Consider the following 19,296-nt stretch of genomic DNA (forward strand, 5'->3'; position numbering starts at 1 on the left):
TTGGCTTGGCAATCCTGGCTCCATTTAATGTTGTCTGACATTATCTTCATTATTAAGACTTCCTCGTGGCAGATGTATTTCTTTTACCTCCCCATCATCTTGCATATGGAGCCTCCTACACCTGTTCCTAAAGCTTGTTCAATAAATGTATCCATACAATAGAAAAATGATGTATAAGACACCTTGGTGAAGAGGGATCGACTGAGATGAGGAACTCTCAGCCTGACAGTAATTGAGATTACCAGTAAATAATCAATTACCACCTCATCTACTTTCCTTGTCAAAGACTATATATACTAAAGATGCACTATGACGTGTCTACATACTTCCAAAGAAAGCAGCACCAGGGCTACTTCATCATGCCTATGTATCATCTGACATTTATGTCAGACTGTTCAATGTTTCACACACTGCAAAACATAAAAGTCAAAAACTGCTGAATTAGGGCCAACAACTCTCTTAGCCTTTTTCATCAGGTAATATTTTTAGTTTGCCAAATGTGACAAAGAGTGAATCACATGCTCGGGTCCATTCTAGATACAATGACATAGTCTTCTTAATATCTGAAGTGGACAAGGGAGCCCCTTTTTGAAATAAAAGATCAGGAGAAAAAAACTAATAGGACAACATCCTGTCTCAAATAAAATGAGGAAGGAGCTATATTAGGCAGGCAAAGTCTGGCCATAGAATCCTCCTTTCCGAAAGTATCCTTATCAACAGATCTCAAATAAGCAGCACCCATAGCTCATCTAATCTCCTGGCAGTGGTAAACGACCATATCTACTTGGCCGATAAACCCAATGACGCTAGGTCTAAAGGTTCAAAGAAAGAATACCATGGGCTCAAAGAAATATGAAATTATCTCAAGTAAAAACAGGGGATGACATCCAGGATAGCCGTATTTAAATTCCTCAGTAGCCTGGATGTTAAGGGTTTTAATTTTGACATGTCAGCCCATAGTCCTTTGAAAGCCCAGATGGCTATCTACTGGACTCCAACGGTGGCAACTGATAATCTTGACAAGAAAGCACCCCTTAGAAAGGACGGGATAAATAGGAGGCCCCTTGTTTAGTGAGACCACCTTTGGGATCTAAACCGCCACATGAAGAAATGTCACCAATGACAAAAACACCGTGCCAAAATAGTGATGTGACAACAGGTCTCAATGCCAAAAGCTAACTTCCTCAATCTACCTTTCTTTTGCAACCCTAACTTCTGAATCCAACCTGACGGCTACAAGGCAATAATCAGCAGCACTGGGGTCATGTGATGGATACAATATTTCTGGTGCGTGCACATTTTGAAGACCACAACATACTGAATTCTAGAAGTTGTTATTGGGTAGATGCAGGTTGAACCTAGATATAGATATCAGGCTCCAACTTTAACTGGACTTGCACTAAAACATCCTCAAACCGATACCAAAAACAAAAGAAGGTTCTCCTCTAAAAAAAGACTCAACATGCTACCTAATAATAAGACCAAGGGAAGAAAGAATAAGGGCACAACTACCAGATGTCAGTCCAACAGAAGCAAATTAAATTCACATCTTGTACTGTGTTGTGATAAGTTTAACCTTCTGAGAGCTAGGTTTCATTGAAACATTTTAAGGATAAACTTGAACTTAGGTATTTTTTTGTCAGACTAGTATTTTGAAGTCTCCAGGGCAGTGGCAATTTTCTCCACTAGAGTCATGTCCCTAAAAGTAAAGTAAGAAAAACAGGAGAGGGTTGAGTAAACATGCGATGGCTTAGAAAAACCCTAGGGCTGTTTCTCTTCAAGCATCAGGGCAAATGGGATTGAACCCAAATCAAGAGAGAGGTCATATGTCCCCCAAGGTGTGCCTAGCCACAAACTTTGGAATGGCATAGCAAGAAGATAAGAACAAGTAGGGGTAAAATGAAGGATCACTAGAAGACTTAGGCTGTCTAGGCCTTTCAGTTTTGGCTGCAGGAGAGCTCTAATAAGATAAATGAAAACCTGAAAACATACCCAAAAGCCTTACTATATATTACAAGACTAAATACAAAATTCTCAAATTGATCCTTATTACGTGATATGACCTACCAGGGTAACGGTAACAGTGGCCATGCTTCTAAATATACTCCTTTCCCAATGGTAAAGGGTGTGCTTATAGACTTCCTGACCAACCTATTTGTGTTGAATAAAAAAAACTCACACTGTATTTCTATTTTGCCCACTCCAATTCACTCCTCTGTTTTGTTTCTTATTTTCTGAATTCTTCTATTTTCTTTAGTACCCTGTCCTGATTTTCTATGCATCAAGCTTCGGTATGTGTTTTTATTTTTTTTCTATATTCTTTTATTGCTTATTATAACATACATCAGTCAATGGTCTGAAAGTAAAGAAAAGCCTAAACTCTGGCCTCTTAGACACCAGGCATAATGGAATAGTGTCTGCTGCAGTCTCTGCAGTGACTTCATAGCATAAATGCGGTGAATAAGAGCCAGTAAATTACAATAATTAAGACTGCATGAACCAAAGGGCATTAATGTATAAAATACACCTCTTCTCATGGAGGTGCGACTGGTGCCACCACACCAGGTGCCGACTTCAGGGGTGTCGAGTTTGCAAGTTAATTTGGTTTTTAAAGCACCTGGTGCCGCATCCTTGTCTCCAGAAATTTTCAGGCAACAATTAAAAATGTTAAGATAACTCAGGTGATTAATGTTCTTAGTGGAGAGAGATCGAAGTTTTGTCTAGTTGAGGTTTTGACTGATCATAAAATAGCACAGAGGGTTAATATGCCTGCTGCAAAGAACCTGTGCCATACAGATCACAAACTGCATATAATGTAAATAGGTCTGATGGTTACTGCTTTTCTAAGAGACATCCTTTTGTTAAATGCAGTTTATGAGTTACAATCCTAATACATAACAGTGAATTATTAACTTTCATCAAAGAACGGATGCACACAGCAAAGTATAGATTAGATCATATATTAATGTTGCAAAAAGGGTTCATTTGGATAGACATCGATTCTTATGATCAAAGAGAACCCCCAACTAAAGTGTTCCGTTTTCAATTCTGATTTTGTGCTTCTCCAGACCAAGTACTCTTAAACTATACTGCCTACCAGTATGTATGACATGTCACTCCTGCACCTTGCAGTCCTCTGGCGTATGTAAAATTTCAAATACACTGATTTACACACGTATGATTGATTGTCTCTGTGTAATGTGTGTGATGCAAAGTGCTCTGACACCCTACACTGGTATGAGTGGCGCTATATGACGAATTAAATGCATCTGAAAGAGAGTTGTTATGGAGATTTGAGGGGCACTGTTAAAATGTGATGGTGAGGGAATCCACTGAACTGATTGGGGGCGCTAACAAACATTGGCGCACCAGGCACCACCAGCGCTAAAGCCGGCCCTGCCTCTTCTCAACAAGCATAAATTAATGATGGCTGGTATGACCTATGCCATTAGTGAAAGTTGAAGGACCTTTGATTGAAAGTAAAGTTGGCCAAAAGATTAACCAGATCGGCTAAAACTGTCACATAAAGGGTCAACAGCATTGGTGAAAACAAAGAGCCCTCAGGAACTCAGAAGGTAAGTACCTTTACTGCTTACTCAAAGTGAGGCAAGGATACAGCATACTCGAGGGTGTCAGAGATAGAATTCAGCCTGTGTCTGAGTTGGGAGAGAAACAACAAAAAAACATGTTGTCAGCATTTAACAGCAGCAAATGTTGCCAACAAGTCCACCAAGACCACAGGACCACCTGCCACCATTTAGAATTTGTCACTTCACATTATAAACCTCACCTGCTAATGATTAAACAAGCCACAGGAGTGAGGAAAGACAAGAGAGCTGCACCAGATCTTTGCAGCAGTTTTACCAAAAACCCGAAGCTTTAAATGAGATTCCTCCAGTGTGATATAGCAAGCTTTTTAAGTTGCTCGGGAACAATGTTATGTTATGTGAATTTGTAGAGTGCGTCTAATCACCAGTGAGGATATCTAGGTGCTGAGTAGGGCAGTCCTAAAGGGGGAGGAGGAGGTCATGCCTGTTTCGTCTTGAAGAGCCATGTCTTGAGGTTCTATTGGAAGCCCATGAGGGAAGCAGAGGTTCTGAGGTGTTTCGAGAGGTTGTTCCTGTTCTTGGCTGCAAGGTATGAGAAGGAGCATCCTCCGCTTCTGGTCTTCTTGATCGAGGGAGGTGTGCTCTTGCCTGGGACACAGATCAAAGGTGTTTGGTGGGTTAGTAAATTGAGGCACCGGTTGAGGTAAGCTGGACCAGTGTTGTGGAAAGCTCTGAAGGTGTGGTAGAGCAGCTTGAACTTGCATCTTTCCTGGACTTGTACACTTCTGTCCTGCGGAGGGTCTTTGGCAACCTGAGGCTTGAGCCGGGTGTTCAGTGAGGGCGCGCAGCGAGTGAGCGAGATATAGAATTGTTTTTAAATACTGTTTTACTTTACCTGCTGCTATGGACCTTCACATTGCTATTTTGCACATTTCTATCCTATTGAGCCTTCTTTGCACAGTTTGATACTTTCGCCGCTGTTAAGGCGGAGCCGCCATCTTAGGACCCTTGAGGTTAGCGCTCTAGGCTTCCTCATTGTCCCCTACTTAGGACGCTGCCTTCGCGACCGCGCAGAAGACACCTGAGGCTTGAGCCGGGTGTACAGTGAGGGCGCGCAGCGAGTGAGCGAGATATAGAATTGTTTTTAAATAATGTTTTACTTTACCTGCTGCTACGGACCTTCACATTGCTATTTTGCACATTTCTATCCTATTGAGCCTTCTTTGCACAGTTTGATACTTTCGCCGCTGTTAAGGCGGAGCCGCCATCTTAGGAGCCTTGAGGTTAGCGCTCTAGGCTTCCTCATTGGCCCCTACTTAGGATGATGTCTACGCGACCGCGCAGCGGACGCGCGCAGCGGGCACGCCGCTGGCGCGCCAAAGGCGCGCCTAATACAAGCCCGTCTGCGCCCGTCCGCGGCCGGCCGGGGACAGGGGCCACAACCCCTGACCAAAACAGGTCAGTAATCCGTTGGGAGCGCACAGCAACTTCGAGCCTTCTGTCCATCTCTTCCTAAAGCCTGTCTCCACAGTCTTGAGGCGGAAGATACTTTTAATTGTAAAGAGTGTCTATATAACTGGCGCATTGAACCTGCGCATAAGGCTAAGAATAGCAGGCTCATATGCGGACTACTCAATACTAGGTCGATGCGGAAGCATAGTCTTGATATATACGAGCTGCTCACAGATATGAAACTCGACCTGTTATTTCTTACCGAGACTTGGCTCGACCCCAACTCTGAACCGGATATAGTCGCCTCTCTCCCTACTGGCTACGCTATAGCACGATTGGACAGAACTGTGGGTAGAGGTGGTGGAATAGCTATAGTTTACAAACAGCCACTATACTGCCAACTCGAACCACTCGCTATCGCTGATAGTGAGACGGGAGCCTTTTCCATCAAGGTCAACGATGGCAATACACTGAAGGGCCTCTTGATTTATCGTGCTCCGGGTCCTTTTATCCATTTCTCTAACAGCCTTATTGATGGCATAACGATGCCGCTCTACGCAGGGATAAATTTATGCTCCTAGGTGATCTTAACATCCACTTTGATGACCTACTGGACAAAGGAGCAATAGATTTTTCTCAGCAATTACATTCCCTCCAATTAGATATCAAATCTAAGGCCCCGACCCATCAAAAGGGCCACTTATTGGATCCTATCTTTGTCAATTGGGAAGATATTGTAATTAAGGCCCCTGTTCCTGTTTCTTGGTCTAACCACTTTCTTGTGCCTTTTACAATAAATATCCCTCTTGACAATATTCATAAGATTACCAACTCTAAATATATGAGCCGCAAATGGACTGCCTTCTCTAAATCTAAGTTCGATATTGCTCTTACTAAAGGCGGCAAACCAGGAGGTGAGGATGCTACATCTGCATCTGAGAGATTAGAAGCTCGCATTAACAAGGCTTTAGATGATACTGCCCCTCTTTGCCACAAAAATCCGTATAGTAGGCTACAGAAATCCGCCCCTTGGTACAGCAAAGAATTACGCTCAGCGAAAGCAGAGTGTAAACAACTTGAAAGGCAGTGGAGAACGGCCTATCTTGATCAAGCAAAACAAAGATATATAGATAAACGTAGAGAATACCATACCCAGATTAGGCGTGCCAAAACTATTTATTTTTCAGGTAGGATAGGAGAAGCTAATAATTCTACCAAGGAGCTTTTTAAAATCTATAAGGAAATTGCCCTTTGTGGATCTTCGGTTGACCCGTCCCTGGTCTCAGAAGAATCCTGCAACCGCATCGCTGCCTTCTTTTCTGATAAAGTAGCTACCATCTATTCCACTTTCTCGGGAGGGAAGGAAAAGGGAACAGCATTTAACGAGAGCCTATTAGTCGATGTGGGTACGAACAGCCTGACTAATTTCCTTGTTCCTTCTTCGGACGAGCTCCAGCGGATCTGCCGTTCGATCAAGTCAGGATCCCCACGAGACCCTGCATCCCCCAAGCTTCTGGCAGAGAGTATTGAGATCCTTGAACCTTATATTAGGGATGTTCTGGATCTCTCCTTCAGTTCCGGTATCGTACCTCAAAGCTGGAAACAGGCTGTAGTACTCCCGCTCCAAAAAAAACCTAACCTCAGCTGGGATAGGATGGACAATCTCCGACCCATCTCACTCCTCCCCTACATGGCTAAAGTGGCAGAAAAGGTGGCTAACCTTCAACTTATGGCCTTTGTGGAGAAAGCCAACCTGCTTTACACTACTCAGTTTGGCTTTCGTGCCCGCCATTCTACGGAGTCTGCACTACTCTTGGCCACTGAGACCATTAGGAAAGGGGTCGATGAGGGGCACACTATGGCCCTTATTCTACTGGACCTTAGTGCAGCCTTCGACACTGTAGCACATTTCACCTTGCTACAGTGTCTTAACAAAGGAGGAGTCACGGGCTCAGCGCTCAGGTGGATCCAATCCTTCCTCACTGACAGGGGTTTTCAGGTTAGACAAGGAGAACATTACTCTCGTATGGTCACTCTGGATCAAGGGGTTCCTCAGGGCTCTGCCCTGAGCCCCACCCTGTTCAACCTTTATGTCTCCCCTGTTGCCACTATTGTGGAAAGTCACGATCTTCAACTAGTGTCATACGCCGATGATACACAGCGGGTCATCTCGCTGTCACGAGCACCTGATGTTGCGGCATCCAGCTTCAGTGCCTGCATGCAGGAGCTTGCATCCTGGATGTCTAATAACTGCCTGAAGCTGAATGGGTCCAAAACTGAAGTGCTCGTGGTGGGAGGTGCACCGAATGTGTGGTCATCGGCTTGGTGGCCAACATGCCTGGGATCCACTCCAGTGCCTTGTCAGCAGGCAAAAAATCTGGGAGTGTTGTTTGATATCGACCTTTCATTCACTGCCCAGATTAATCGGGTGGTTGGAATATGCTTTGGCATGCTTAAGAGCTTAAGGAAGATTCTTGACCTACTTCCAGTTAGTGCCAGGCAGACCCTTGTTCATGCCTTGGTCACATCCAGACTCGATTATTCTAATCTTCTGTATCTGGGCGTTACAGCAAAAAGCCTTAATCGTCTCCAGGTACTTCAAAATGCTACAGCCCGGTTGGTACTGAGGCTTCCTAGAAGATCGCCCTCTAAAGCTGCCTTGAAGTCCCTTCACTGGCTGCCGGTCAGGGAGAGGATTATCTTCAAGGCACTCTGCATGTGTCATCGCATCATAATGAGCAGGGCGCCTTCACCCCTTCACAATCTCATTACCCCTTATAGACCGGAGCGGATGCTCAGATCTTCGGGCACTGGACTAGTAGCTGTCCCCAAAATTCGTAAAGCTCGAATGGGGGGGGGGGATCTTTCAGATTTCTTGCGGCCAAGAATTGGAACTTGCTCCCGATGGAGCTGCGCCTCGAACCCTCAGAGACCAAATTCCGTAAAACACTAAAAACTCACCTCTTCCGCTCTGCACTGATGTGAGCTCCTTGCTCTAGCCGCCTCTCTTTTCTTCTCAGCGCGGGGACACGCCGGGGTGCGTAACCATGCGCTTTACAAACTGCCATAATAATAATTTAAATACAGTCTTTCTTCCACACCCTCCCCACCCATCAGCAAGTACGAAATCATGCAAATAGCCAAGTTCCAGAAAGCAACAGAAAAACAGCAGTCAAAAGCTCAGCAAATACAGTGAATAATCAGTATAAACTGAAATTTTTCCAGACCGCAGCAAAGTTTTTTCTTTAAGAAACCATGTACTTAATTGTAAAATTACCTTGTTTTCCTTCTTGGGGCTTAACAGCTATCTCCTCCACGTAGTCTGAAGGGAACCAACCCGTTCGGCCTTTCAAATTGCCTTCCCAGAATCCCCCTTCTCCAACACTGAGAACTGCAATTACAAAAACACAACAGTTTACATAACAGTCAACATGACACAAGAAGAATCAAGCTGAATTGCTGACTTTGCCCCCTCCTTTCCAGTGAGACACAAGAATAATTATAACAAACCATTGACTTTGGTGGAGATGAGTATGATCAAGGTTATGGGAGATGATAGCTCTGTATCTTGACTTTTGGGAGATGCAGTACGCTCAATGTCGCTGGAGAGGACAGTTGTGCATCGCTTCCAGTGACACACATCAATAAGGATGAACCACTGACTTTGGGGAGATGAAGGCCGATCAGAGTTACTGCAAGAAACATTTGTCTATCCCACACAAAAAGAATCAAGGTGAACCACTAACTTTGGAGAGATGCAGGCCGAGCAGCAATACTGGAGGGAACATCAATCTGTCCCACAAAAGAAGAATCAAGGTAAACCACTAGCTTTGGGGAGATGCAGGCCGATCAGCGTTACCGAAGGGAACATCAATCTGTCCCACACAAGAAGAATCAAGGTGAACCACTAACTTTGGGGAGATGCAGGCCGATCAGCGTTACTGGAAGGAACATCAATCTGTCCCACACAAGAAGAATCAAGGTGAACCACTAACTTTGGGGAGATGCAGGCAGATCAGCGTTACTGGAGGGAACATCAATCTGTCCCACACAAGAAGAATCAAGGTAAACCACTAACTTTGGGGAGATGCAGGCCGATCAGTGTTACCGGAGAGAACATCAATCTGTCCCACACAAGGAGAATCAAGGTGAACCACTAACTTTGGGGAGATGCAGGCCGATCAGCGTTACCGGAGGGAAAATCAATCTGTCCCACACAAGAAGAATCAAGGTGAATCACTGACTTTCGGGAGAAACAAGAGCATATCCGTGTATCTTGACACTGGAGATAACCAGTATGATCAGTGTCACTGTAGAGGACATTGGAAGTTTATCCCCCGCTTGCTCCCACCCGTTACCCCGCTAAATGTCCCTCCTGCTCTGCTCGAGAGAGGCATGGGATTTAGTTGTTCCCACCATTTGTAGGGGTTGAACACAGAAAAGTGTTTGTGTAAAGGCTTTCTGCTGCCTTCTGCTTTTTTCAATGGGGCTTAAAGTTATGCAAACCTTGCCCGTTTAGGAGGAATGTCGGTCTCAGGAGGAGAAGTCTTCCATTATTCATGTAGGAACATGCAAGATCTCACCGCCATCTTGGATGGAGATATGTAAAAATTGGAGGCTCTGCCCTCTGGCAGTTGCCAGTTGCTGAATGTCTGAAGAAAGCAATGAAGAGTTCTCTCCTACCAGGAAAGACGTTTTCTCAACAGAACTGGCACTCGTGCACTAGAAGCAGGAAGTGCTTAATAACTTTTGAAGGTGAGACTGAACAGCTACTTGATTTACTTCTTTAAAAACAGTCAGCAGAGAAAGGAATAGGACTTTAGGTAGGGTACTGAACTAATTATACAGTGTTTGGAAGAACCTCTGCAGAGGTCACCCTCTTTGATGTGTCTTTCAACTCTCATCAACAGAATCTACTCCCAGCTGCCCCATTTCTAACCCCGTCCCCCTTTCCGTGCCACAGTCTTTTGAAGGACACCAAATACACAGCAGTAGGATAAGGTGTGGGTGGAAAGTGGTTACATTTTGCTCTCTTTTATGTATTCAGAACTTGAGAGGGATTGCTGCGGCACACAAGAAGAATGAAGATCAACCACTGACTCTAGGGAGATAGAGATCAATTGCACTGAAGGGGATAGGTAAGTTTAAGGGTTAACACAAGCTGAAACGTAATCAATTGTCACAATGTGGTACATCAAAAAAGCAGATATGACAATTAGGAGTAAACACTGTAACCTGTAAGGGGAATGCTGGAAAAATGCAATCTCTAAAACTACAGAAATGTGCCTACAATATATTTCTGCAGCATTTCTAATTATCTCAGGAAGGTTAAGTATTTTCTACTATTCTGCGAACAGAAAGACAAATATGCCAAGGAAGAAAACACAGAAATAGAGAGTGGGAGAGAGACAGTGAGTGACAGGCAGAGATAGAGATAGAAGAAAAGATGACAAAACACATTCATGAATAGACTGACAGACACACAGATAGCATTTATGTTTTCTAAGTGATATCTCCTTGGTGCATGTGGGAAAAAGAATGCGCTAGGTCCCAGGGTACACAATGGCAGCTGCAAACTTGTGCACAAAATGGAGGTACTGATAAACACACTCAGCCACAGACTAATCTTCAACACAAAGAAAACACATACATACAGAGAAATGCATCTTTTGTTTGAATTTCAATAAAAATAGTTTTGAAAAGATACACAGAAAGACCTATATAACGATTTATGAAAGCACTAAGACATTAAGAAGTTGCACTAGTGTGCCGACAAAAGAGCGATCAGTAAAGAAACAGTGGTTGAAAGGCAGAGAGAAAGATTTACAGGCAAACCGACCGAGGGGTACCAAAAAAGAGAAACAATGACACTCTAAAAGAGAGGAACAGATAAAAACTGGGATAAGCACAAAAATACCGAAGAAGAGGCACACAAAGAATAATACAAGCAGAAATATGCCAAATACTGCAAGAGAGAAATACTGAAGGAAAAACACAAGGACACCGAAAGAGACAAATAGAGAGAAACTGACAAATAAGAGTTAAAACTATTAATAAAAGGCAAAAGGAGGAGACAATGAGGCAGGTACAGAAATAGTGAAACATGAGCATTGCAAACACAGGCAGACCTTAAAGAGGATAAGAAGAAGACTGACAATGAGAGAGAAAGAAGCCAAGAGATAATAAGCACGGTAACAAGCAAAGAAGAACCGAAAAGAAGGCCCCAGAAGACACAAGTACGAAAACAGACAGAACGCTGAATGCCCTATTCATACTGAACATACTGCATTTGGAGTACCAAACATGGGCATCAGGAGGAAATTAATTAATTGGCATGTATTGCAACAGTTGGCTTAGAAAGACTGTTAGCCTACCTCATTTCTTGCCTAATTGCCCAAAGTATAATGATCTGTGTATCAAATGGCTTTGACTGGTAGCAGATTGAGAGACCATGATATCTGTGTTGATCAGAAAGGCAAACCATAACATCGCAGAATACATTAGGACGACAATGCAGAAAAGATTGCACACGGGTTGCATGGAGCTTGCTGGATGAGCAAGATTTAAACCATCCTATGCAAAGTCAATAGTTTGGGCTTTAAAAAAAAAAGAAAATAAATTGGTGATTTTTTTTATGCCTGGTTGCGCGGATTGGTAAGTGGATGAATGAGAGAAGGAGTAAAAAGTTGATTAATAGCACAACCAAGATATCAGACATCCCTACACATACCATTAGATGTCCACACACATCAAACAACCACAATCATCAGGCACCTATGCACACCAGAAAACTGTTTTTTACATGCATGCTATCAGAAACTGGTACAGATTAATTCACACATATCCAGAAACCCATGCACATAATCAACATCCATGCGCACGACCAGACACACATGCATATTGTCAAACATTTGGATTAAAACACTAACCCACACTCAGTCCCCCAAGAATGTGCTCATACACTAATACAGACAATCCGAATCAAAAGTATTTGATCAGACTCCCACACATGCCAGACGGCACCATTGCATTACTTTAGACCACAGTTCTACAAGAAGCTCGTGAGCTACTGCTAGCTCTTCAGCTACCTGAAAGTAGCTCTCCTGTGAGCAGCCCAGCCTGCAAAATTAGAAGCATTTACTTGGTTGATTTAATATATGTAAAGCAAAATTCAAAAGTGTACATTTTCAGAACTCACAAGCTGGAGAAAAAAAGTTGAGTTTCCAAAATATATTCAAAGCTCATATTTGATTGCTAAATCATGAGGCTTGGGGAGACTTATTACTAATAATATAACCTTGGTGCTAGGAGCTTTGTAGCTATGGCTGATATGTATTACCCACCTAGATGCCTTCCACATTAATACAGCTTTTTTTACATAACCACGGGCATACCTCCCTGACAGACTGAAGTGATCACTGTTGGTAACTATGCATGAGGTGGCATTACCGTGATCTTGTTTAAAGAAAGGTTTGGGGTCCCCTCCTTCAGGAATTTACACACGAATACAAGCCATCGGGCAGCTGCATTCAACACTCAAGCACCCGTTTACATATTCAAAGTTCCTATGAAATCACAAGGTGTATAATTCAGAGCACTACACTTTGGACTTTCATCCGTGGTGCTTCATGAAGGCGCTGAGACTGTTCAGGGAGTTTTTCCGCACAAGATGAGTGAGGCTGATAGTATACCTCAACATAATGATCATGGATCAATGCCGATATTACACACACTGTTGGACTTGGCCCTTTTGGCAGGTCCACCCCGAAACTTTTTGCATTCTCCTAGCCTTTTTCTGTAACCTAGTGTTGGTGATTTTAGGACTCTGAGCACTTTAGCACTGTGGTCCAGTTTAAAGTGCGTGCGCTCTCTGTGTGCGTGTGGTGAGATTGGCCTGCCCTCCCATAGGAATGCATTGGGTATAAGTGTGTCCGTGGTAGTTCCTGGTATGAGAGGAGCGGCAGGGTAGGATTTAGTATGTATGAACTTGTGAGAATAAATGCTGCGCAATGGTGTGCGCAGATTTATGGTGACTGGTGGAGAAATGCCACTTTTAGAAGTTGGCATTTCTGTGTGCTATGTGTCTGCCTGCCTGATGTGAATTGCATGTCAGGCTTGTGAGTGACAGGAGCTGAGAGGTGTGGGTGGCTCCAGGAGGGGCAGGGTGAGTCAGCGCTAGGCTGAATGGGACACCTGGGCTAAGAGTAGTAGGAGGGGTAATCCCCTGACTCTGAATAGGATTGTGTCTTCCCTAGTGAATGCTGGCTCCGCCCCCCTGTGGTGTGTCTGATGGCGAACCCCCACCTGACAAAGGGGGAGAGGAGCTTGCAAAACAAAATGCCACAAATCCCCCCTGAACCAGTTGCATCTGGTTCCCCCATGCCCTGCACTACAGACAAAGGAAATGTTGGTATAAGTAGAAGGGCTGTGACCCCAAGAAGATGTTCAGTCCTTGTTCCTGAATCCTGCCGGGTGATGCTGCTGCTGGGGCCCAGGGGGGCCTGCCATGAAGGCTTGCCTCCCTGGGCCCTGCATTGCCCCTTGATCCCTAAAGGAACTTTGTGCTTGGGACCTTTTACTTGGCTGTGACCCCATGAAGGGGTGCGCTTGTGCCCCCTGACTTTTGCTTGAATTTAGCGCCTGGTGAGCGCTAGATTATTCATTGCTGGATTCCCTGTCCAGCCTTTGCGCCCAGAAGAAGGACTCGAGCCTTGCCCAGACAGGAGAAGAGGAGCGCTTTACATTTAAAGTGCCTGTGGGAGGGCAAGGGCTTTGCAGCGCTGTGCTGCGACCTCTGGAGCGGGAATCCCGATGTAGGGATTCCCCTACATTTGATGTCTATCTCGTCGCAGGAGCTCACCCTGCGTTCTTGTTATTTATTTGGCGGGTGCCCACCCTGCGACTGTGCTGATTTACGGCGGGTGCCCACCCCGCGTTTCAGGGGAGGAGCGGGTGCCCACCCCGCACTGCGGCCAAAAGAAAGAAGTCACCACCGCGGCCCGTTTTGGTGAACCGGAAACCAGGTGCCCGTGCCTGACTATGGGCGGGGCCTGGTGGGCTCCACTTCCGCTTCCCCCTGCCTGGGGGAAGCCGTGCAGCGCCTCGCGGGTTTACCGGTGAAGTCCCGGTCCCAACAAGGGGGACCGGGCGAAGGGAGACTAGCCGCACTGCCCTTGTGGCGGGGCTGCCGTGAGGTGAGGGGATCCCCAGGTGCAGTCTACCAGCTGGCCAGGAGTCCCGATGTTGGAGCCTCAAGAGGGTCCTGGGCCGCAGATGAGACCGGCGCTGGAGGAGGAGCCCACAGAGTTATCCCAGTGAGTCGGGATTCCCTGTGGCCGATTGTCAGTGCCTCCCCCCTGCCAGAGGAGGCACCAGAAGAGCCCCGGTGAGTGGGGCAAACCAGAGCCGAGTTTTGTACCCCCTGAGGCACAGTTAGTGCCGATCTTGGAGGAGCAGGGCTGCGCCGCCAGAGCGCGGGCAGCCCCAACAAAAAGGGGCAGTTTCTGGGAGAGGGCCTCTTTGGTTATTTACAGCTGGCCCGCCATAGCGGGCAGCTGCAATTTTGGCACAATTTGATTAGAAGAGTCCCGCGGTTGCTCCAGAGGCACAGTGAGTGCCAGGGCTGTCTGGCTGGACACAGCTGCACCGCAGTAGCGGGCAGCTGCACCACAGGGGCATTTTTGGTTTTAATGAGAGGCACAGTGAGTGCCCAGGTCCACGTTCTGCTCCACAGCTGTCCAGCAAGTAGTGAGCAGCTGCTACATTTAGGTTTGTGCAACTGCGCACTGTTGATCGCTGCATTGGCAGCCAGAGGGCTAATGGGATAACCCTGGAGAAGCCCTAATATTTCTGGACATAGGGCATTTGCGCCCCACTGAAAGGCCCGGTGGCCTGGGGTCAGTTCTGTGGTTAGGCCTAATAGGTTTATTCCTAGTATGGTACCTGCCTATGATTATGCTTATGCTGACCTACCTTGATTATTGCGTAATGTGTTTATGATTAGGAGGGTATTGCATAATGTGTCTAAGCTGGTGAGGTTTGGGCCTAATGTGGGTTTATGTCCTACTGTGAGTTTTACCCCTAATGTGAGTGATGCTTAGAAGGTTAGGGTCTAATATGTTAGACTGATAAGGTTGGTGTACCATGTATTTTGCGCCTAATGTGAGACTGTGCATAATATCGTTTATGTTACAGGATGATGCTGAGTACAGTAATGACCAGTGAGTACTGGTGGTGTTCTACGTATTATATGTTCTACATGTTGCTGTGTTCTAAGTGATGGTGCTGACAGTGGTCCAAGTGGCCCTGCCAGGTGTAAATAATCCCTTGTAGATATTACCTAGTGCCAGGTGGCACAATGTATATTATGTGATTACCATTCTAATGTGTTATGAGAATACAAAGGCTATTTTTGATATAACCTTATGTGGAGTTCCTTTTGTGCTGTGCCTAGTTTGTTGCTGCTGTGTGTGTGTGTCACACAAACGCTTTACACATTGCCTCCGGGATAAGCCTGACTGTTCGTGCCAAGCTACCAAGGGGGTGAGCAGGGGTTATCTTCAGCGTGTAACTCCCTCGCCCTGACTAGAGTGGTGGTCTCTGCTTGGCTTTGGCGCAAGCCTTAGCCAACCAGAGATCCCATTTCTAACACACACGGAATGTCCATTTCGTTGTTGCAGAACTTAGGCTTCATTAATCCGGAGAAATCAGAACCAAGACTAATGCAAGATAAGAGTGTAACAACAGAGGGGGGAGGAGCCAAGATGGCGACCGGAGCAGTCGCTTGAGCGCCCGGCTCCGTCGGCCCTTGGCCTCGGACTATCATCCTGATTCCTATCCTTGCCGATTTTCGAGGTGCAACGCGTGCGACGACGCGCTGACTGCGCCGCCGCTTTCCCGAAGTCTTAGCCCGCCCGGATGCCGGAGTTTTTGGTGCCTTTGTTCCCCGCCCTGGACCCTTGCTCTACTGTGGCCTCGGCCGGCCCCCTGGAATCGTTGCAGTCACCGGACCCGCTGGTGCAAATCTGAGCCCGAGGTCCCGATCCCGCCTCACGCCACGCACGGTCGCCAGAAGAGCCGGGAGAGAGACGCCCGGACACCTCCTGTACCCTGCATCTGATGGGCTGGAGCCAGAGGGTAAGCCCCGGTGTGGCGGGTCTCCTACCCCGCTCTGTGGACCACGCTGTAGAAGGCTGCAGACCCCCTTCTTCTATGGTCTAGTCGGCTGCAAAGAGAGCCTGAGGGAGGGGAAGAGACTGCTGGCTTTCACCTGTTGCGGCGCAGACCTGTTGGGAATTGCCTCCTTGTCACGATCCCCCCCCTGGCCACGGTACCGTTCAACGGTAAAACATGGCGCTGATTGCCTGCTCGCTGCTGGGGGGTGATGCTCCGGTCTCGCCCGCTGCCCGCTTCGCCCTCCCTCTACCAGACTCCAGCTCCCCAGTGCCGTCCCGGATTGCTGCCGTTGGGGGGACGCAGCTTCCGCTGACATACGGCTCCGTTCTGGCTGCCCTGCGGGACTTTCGTCTGCAATTGTGTGTCGGCTTGCAAAAGCTGAGTGAGCGGTTCGACTCTACACTGTCTGCTGCGGGCCGTGAGCGCCCCGTTTGTGATCAACAAGACGTGAGTCTGCCAGTGCTGTGGTCCTCCTGCGGGGAAGCAACGACTGGGTATAACGGTGCTACACTGGTGTCTGCATTTGGCTTTCCCGGCGCTCAGGATCAATCGCTCTCCTGCTCAATGGCAGATACTTTGTTTCCCCGGTCATTGCTGCCTGCTTTGTTGTTGCCTGCCTCACCGTGCCCGCAGGAGTTTCCAGCTGAACTACACCTGGCGACCTCGAGGAACTGTTCACGGTGGCCTACGACTCCTTTTATGTGGAACTCATGTACTTTACAAGCCAGGTCTGGATTTTATATGGTGTGCAAGGGGACCTCAATAGATGATCGGCGGCCATTTTGTGACTCTACTTCTCCATCTTCTCCCAAGTGGCCATATTGTCTTTGTCTGTTCGGGATGCGGGGCATTCACGAGGGGGCGGGTCTAATCGTACGCCCGCGATCGGGCCAGGGCTAGATTACTTTCTATCATCATGGCTTCACGGCCGGGCTGGACTGGGACTGGAATTGTCTACTTATGTTGTGCGCACTCGTCGCGATCTGTCTGCCTTCATTTCCGTGGTGTTACATGCTATCTTCCCACGACCGCCTTTGGGTGTAGTGGGGTTTCAGTGTGTGGAGGCTTGGTTGGCCGGTGGTGTCGGGCGCTCCTGAGGATACGTGGGCTCCTCCCCGCCTCCTTTCTTCTTTCTTCTCTTAGTTTCTTTACTCTATTCCTACTTTCTCTCTCGTCTATATTTCGGGTTCATTGGGCGACAGGCACTATGCTGGGGGGGGGGGTAGGCCATAGCCTCCGCATTGGTGTAGGGTGGGGGGGTAATTTACTGTTTCTTTTTTAGTTCTATGGGCCTCTTTCTTTCATGTCTCTGCGCTATACTTGTTTCGATTCGGGGTCCGGGTGTGGGGTGGATTGAGTGGGGGCGGCTTTTAGGGGGTGCGTATTTACTACTGTGATGATCCTGTTATCTAATTGCATCGCCTTACTGTATGAGATTTTCTATGGCTGTTTTAATGATGCTGCTGCTCTCCAGTGTATGAAGCCGACTTGCGGACTCGAATCTCCTTGTTTCTATCCTTTACTGACTTTTTTCCCGATAAAAATTTTTTTGAAAACCTTAAAATTAACCTTCACTTCTCCTTCCCCCGGTGTCAAGGATCCCTCCAGTGTATGAATCCTGAATCGTTGCTAATCTTGACCTTGACGCACAGGGGATGTATTGTTTGTCTCTGTGCTCAACCGTATTGTGGCCGGCCTGATGGTTGTAGGCCCGTATTTGTTCTTTTACTATGCACAAATAAAGGTTTTTAAAAAAAAAAAAAAAAAAAAAAAAAGAGTGTAACAACAGGTGACCGATGATGGAAGAGAATTTCCACAGCTTAGCTGCAGCAACTGAAAAGGCTCTGCCACCCTATTTAGACTTTTGACATTTAGGAACAACCACATGGTTTCACTGTGCTGAGTGAAGTTGTCAAGAGGGGATACACCAATTAAAAAAAAACCTCATTCCTCTCGGTAAAGTATTATATAGCGTCTGATGAACAATAAACATAATACTCTTGTTTATAGGTAGGTAGTGAAGCTTCAAAATCCCAGCAGAGATGGATTGATATTTGGGGATGTCGAGAATCAGTCTCGTCGCAGCATTCTGTACCAGCTGCAGTTTGGCAATGGCAGATTTATTGATATGCAAGTATAAACCATTACAATAATCTAACCTAGATGAAATCAGGCCACAGTTACTTGTTTATGTTCTGAAATGGGAAAAAAGGGGAACACCTTTCTGATAATCCTAATAATCCAAAAACATATTGATAAAGTTTGATTGACCTGAAGGTCATATGACAAATTAGTATCTACCAGGATTCCCAGGTTTTTTACTGAATCTTTGGGCATGAGTAGGGTGCCCAGCATTTCCAGCAACCAGCAGTTGTCTGAGATAGAGGGTTGGCTCCCAAAGATCAAGACCTCAGTCTTGTCTCCATTCAGCCTCAAGTAGTTTTTGTTCATCCAAGTGGCTACCGCCTGCATGCAGTTTTTAAAACTAGAGGCGACAGTGTGCGCATCTTTGGTCATTTAAACAATAATTTGCGTACCATCGGCATATGATATAGTCTGCAACCCAGAGGACCTTATGAGCTGTGCCAGTGGGGAAACACACAGGTTGAAAAGTGTAGGACTCAAGGAAATCTAGGGGCCTGCCATGTATCCACCATGGTTCGAATGTTGTCGACTGAAAATATTAATGCAGCTTCCGTCCCAATAACGTTTGCCAAACAATTGCAAAACCTGAAAGCCATCTAGGTGCAGAGAGAAAATTGACCAATTCGAAGAGCTCTCTTGAGAAGTTGGTGGGCTTGAGTCTGTTGGCACAGAAGAACAAGTTACTTACCTTCCATAACGATATATCTGTAAGAAACATAGGTCAGTTATAGATTTCTTACCTTAGAATCACCCCCAGGCGTCAGACTGGATCCGGAAAGTTTTTCGTCAGCAGTACCCCTGCGCGTCGGAAGGTAGCGTCAGTCGACTCTGCGTTCGTCGTCGGTGTCGTGGTCGCCGGGAGGACGTCGCGGTAGCTACATAGACGCCGCCCTCGCACGCTGACGTCAGTTCTGTATACGACTTTCCACGCCAGAAGCGCAAAGCCATGCAAGACACTGACCACTGCTGCACAAAC

The 19,296-nt window shown here is 46.4% G+C and overlaps 1 protein-coding gene across 1 annotated transcript in view; it reads right to left on the reverse strand.

Annotated features, from left to right (window-relative positions):
- Positions 1 to 19,296, reverse strand: part of SHANK1 (SH3 and multiple ankyrin repeat domains 1) — a 1,748,119-nt gene that overhangs the window by 1,039,477 nt on the left and 689,346 nt on the right. The window contains exon 13 of the mRNA XM_085616131.1: positions 8,278 to 8,391. Coding sequence (XP_085472257.1) covers positions 8,278 to 8,391 — 114 coding nt within the window. The remainder of the gene's footprint in view (positions 1 to 8,277; positions 8,392 to 19,296) is intronic.

Source organism: Triturus cristatus, chromosome 7 (genome assembly GCF_964204655.1).
Source record: "Triturus cristatus chromosome 7, aTriCri1.1, whole genome shotgun sequence".
Classification (NCBI taxonomy): Eukaryota; Metazoa; Chordata; class Amphibia; order Caudata; family Salamandridae; genus Triturus; species Triturus cristatus.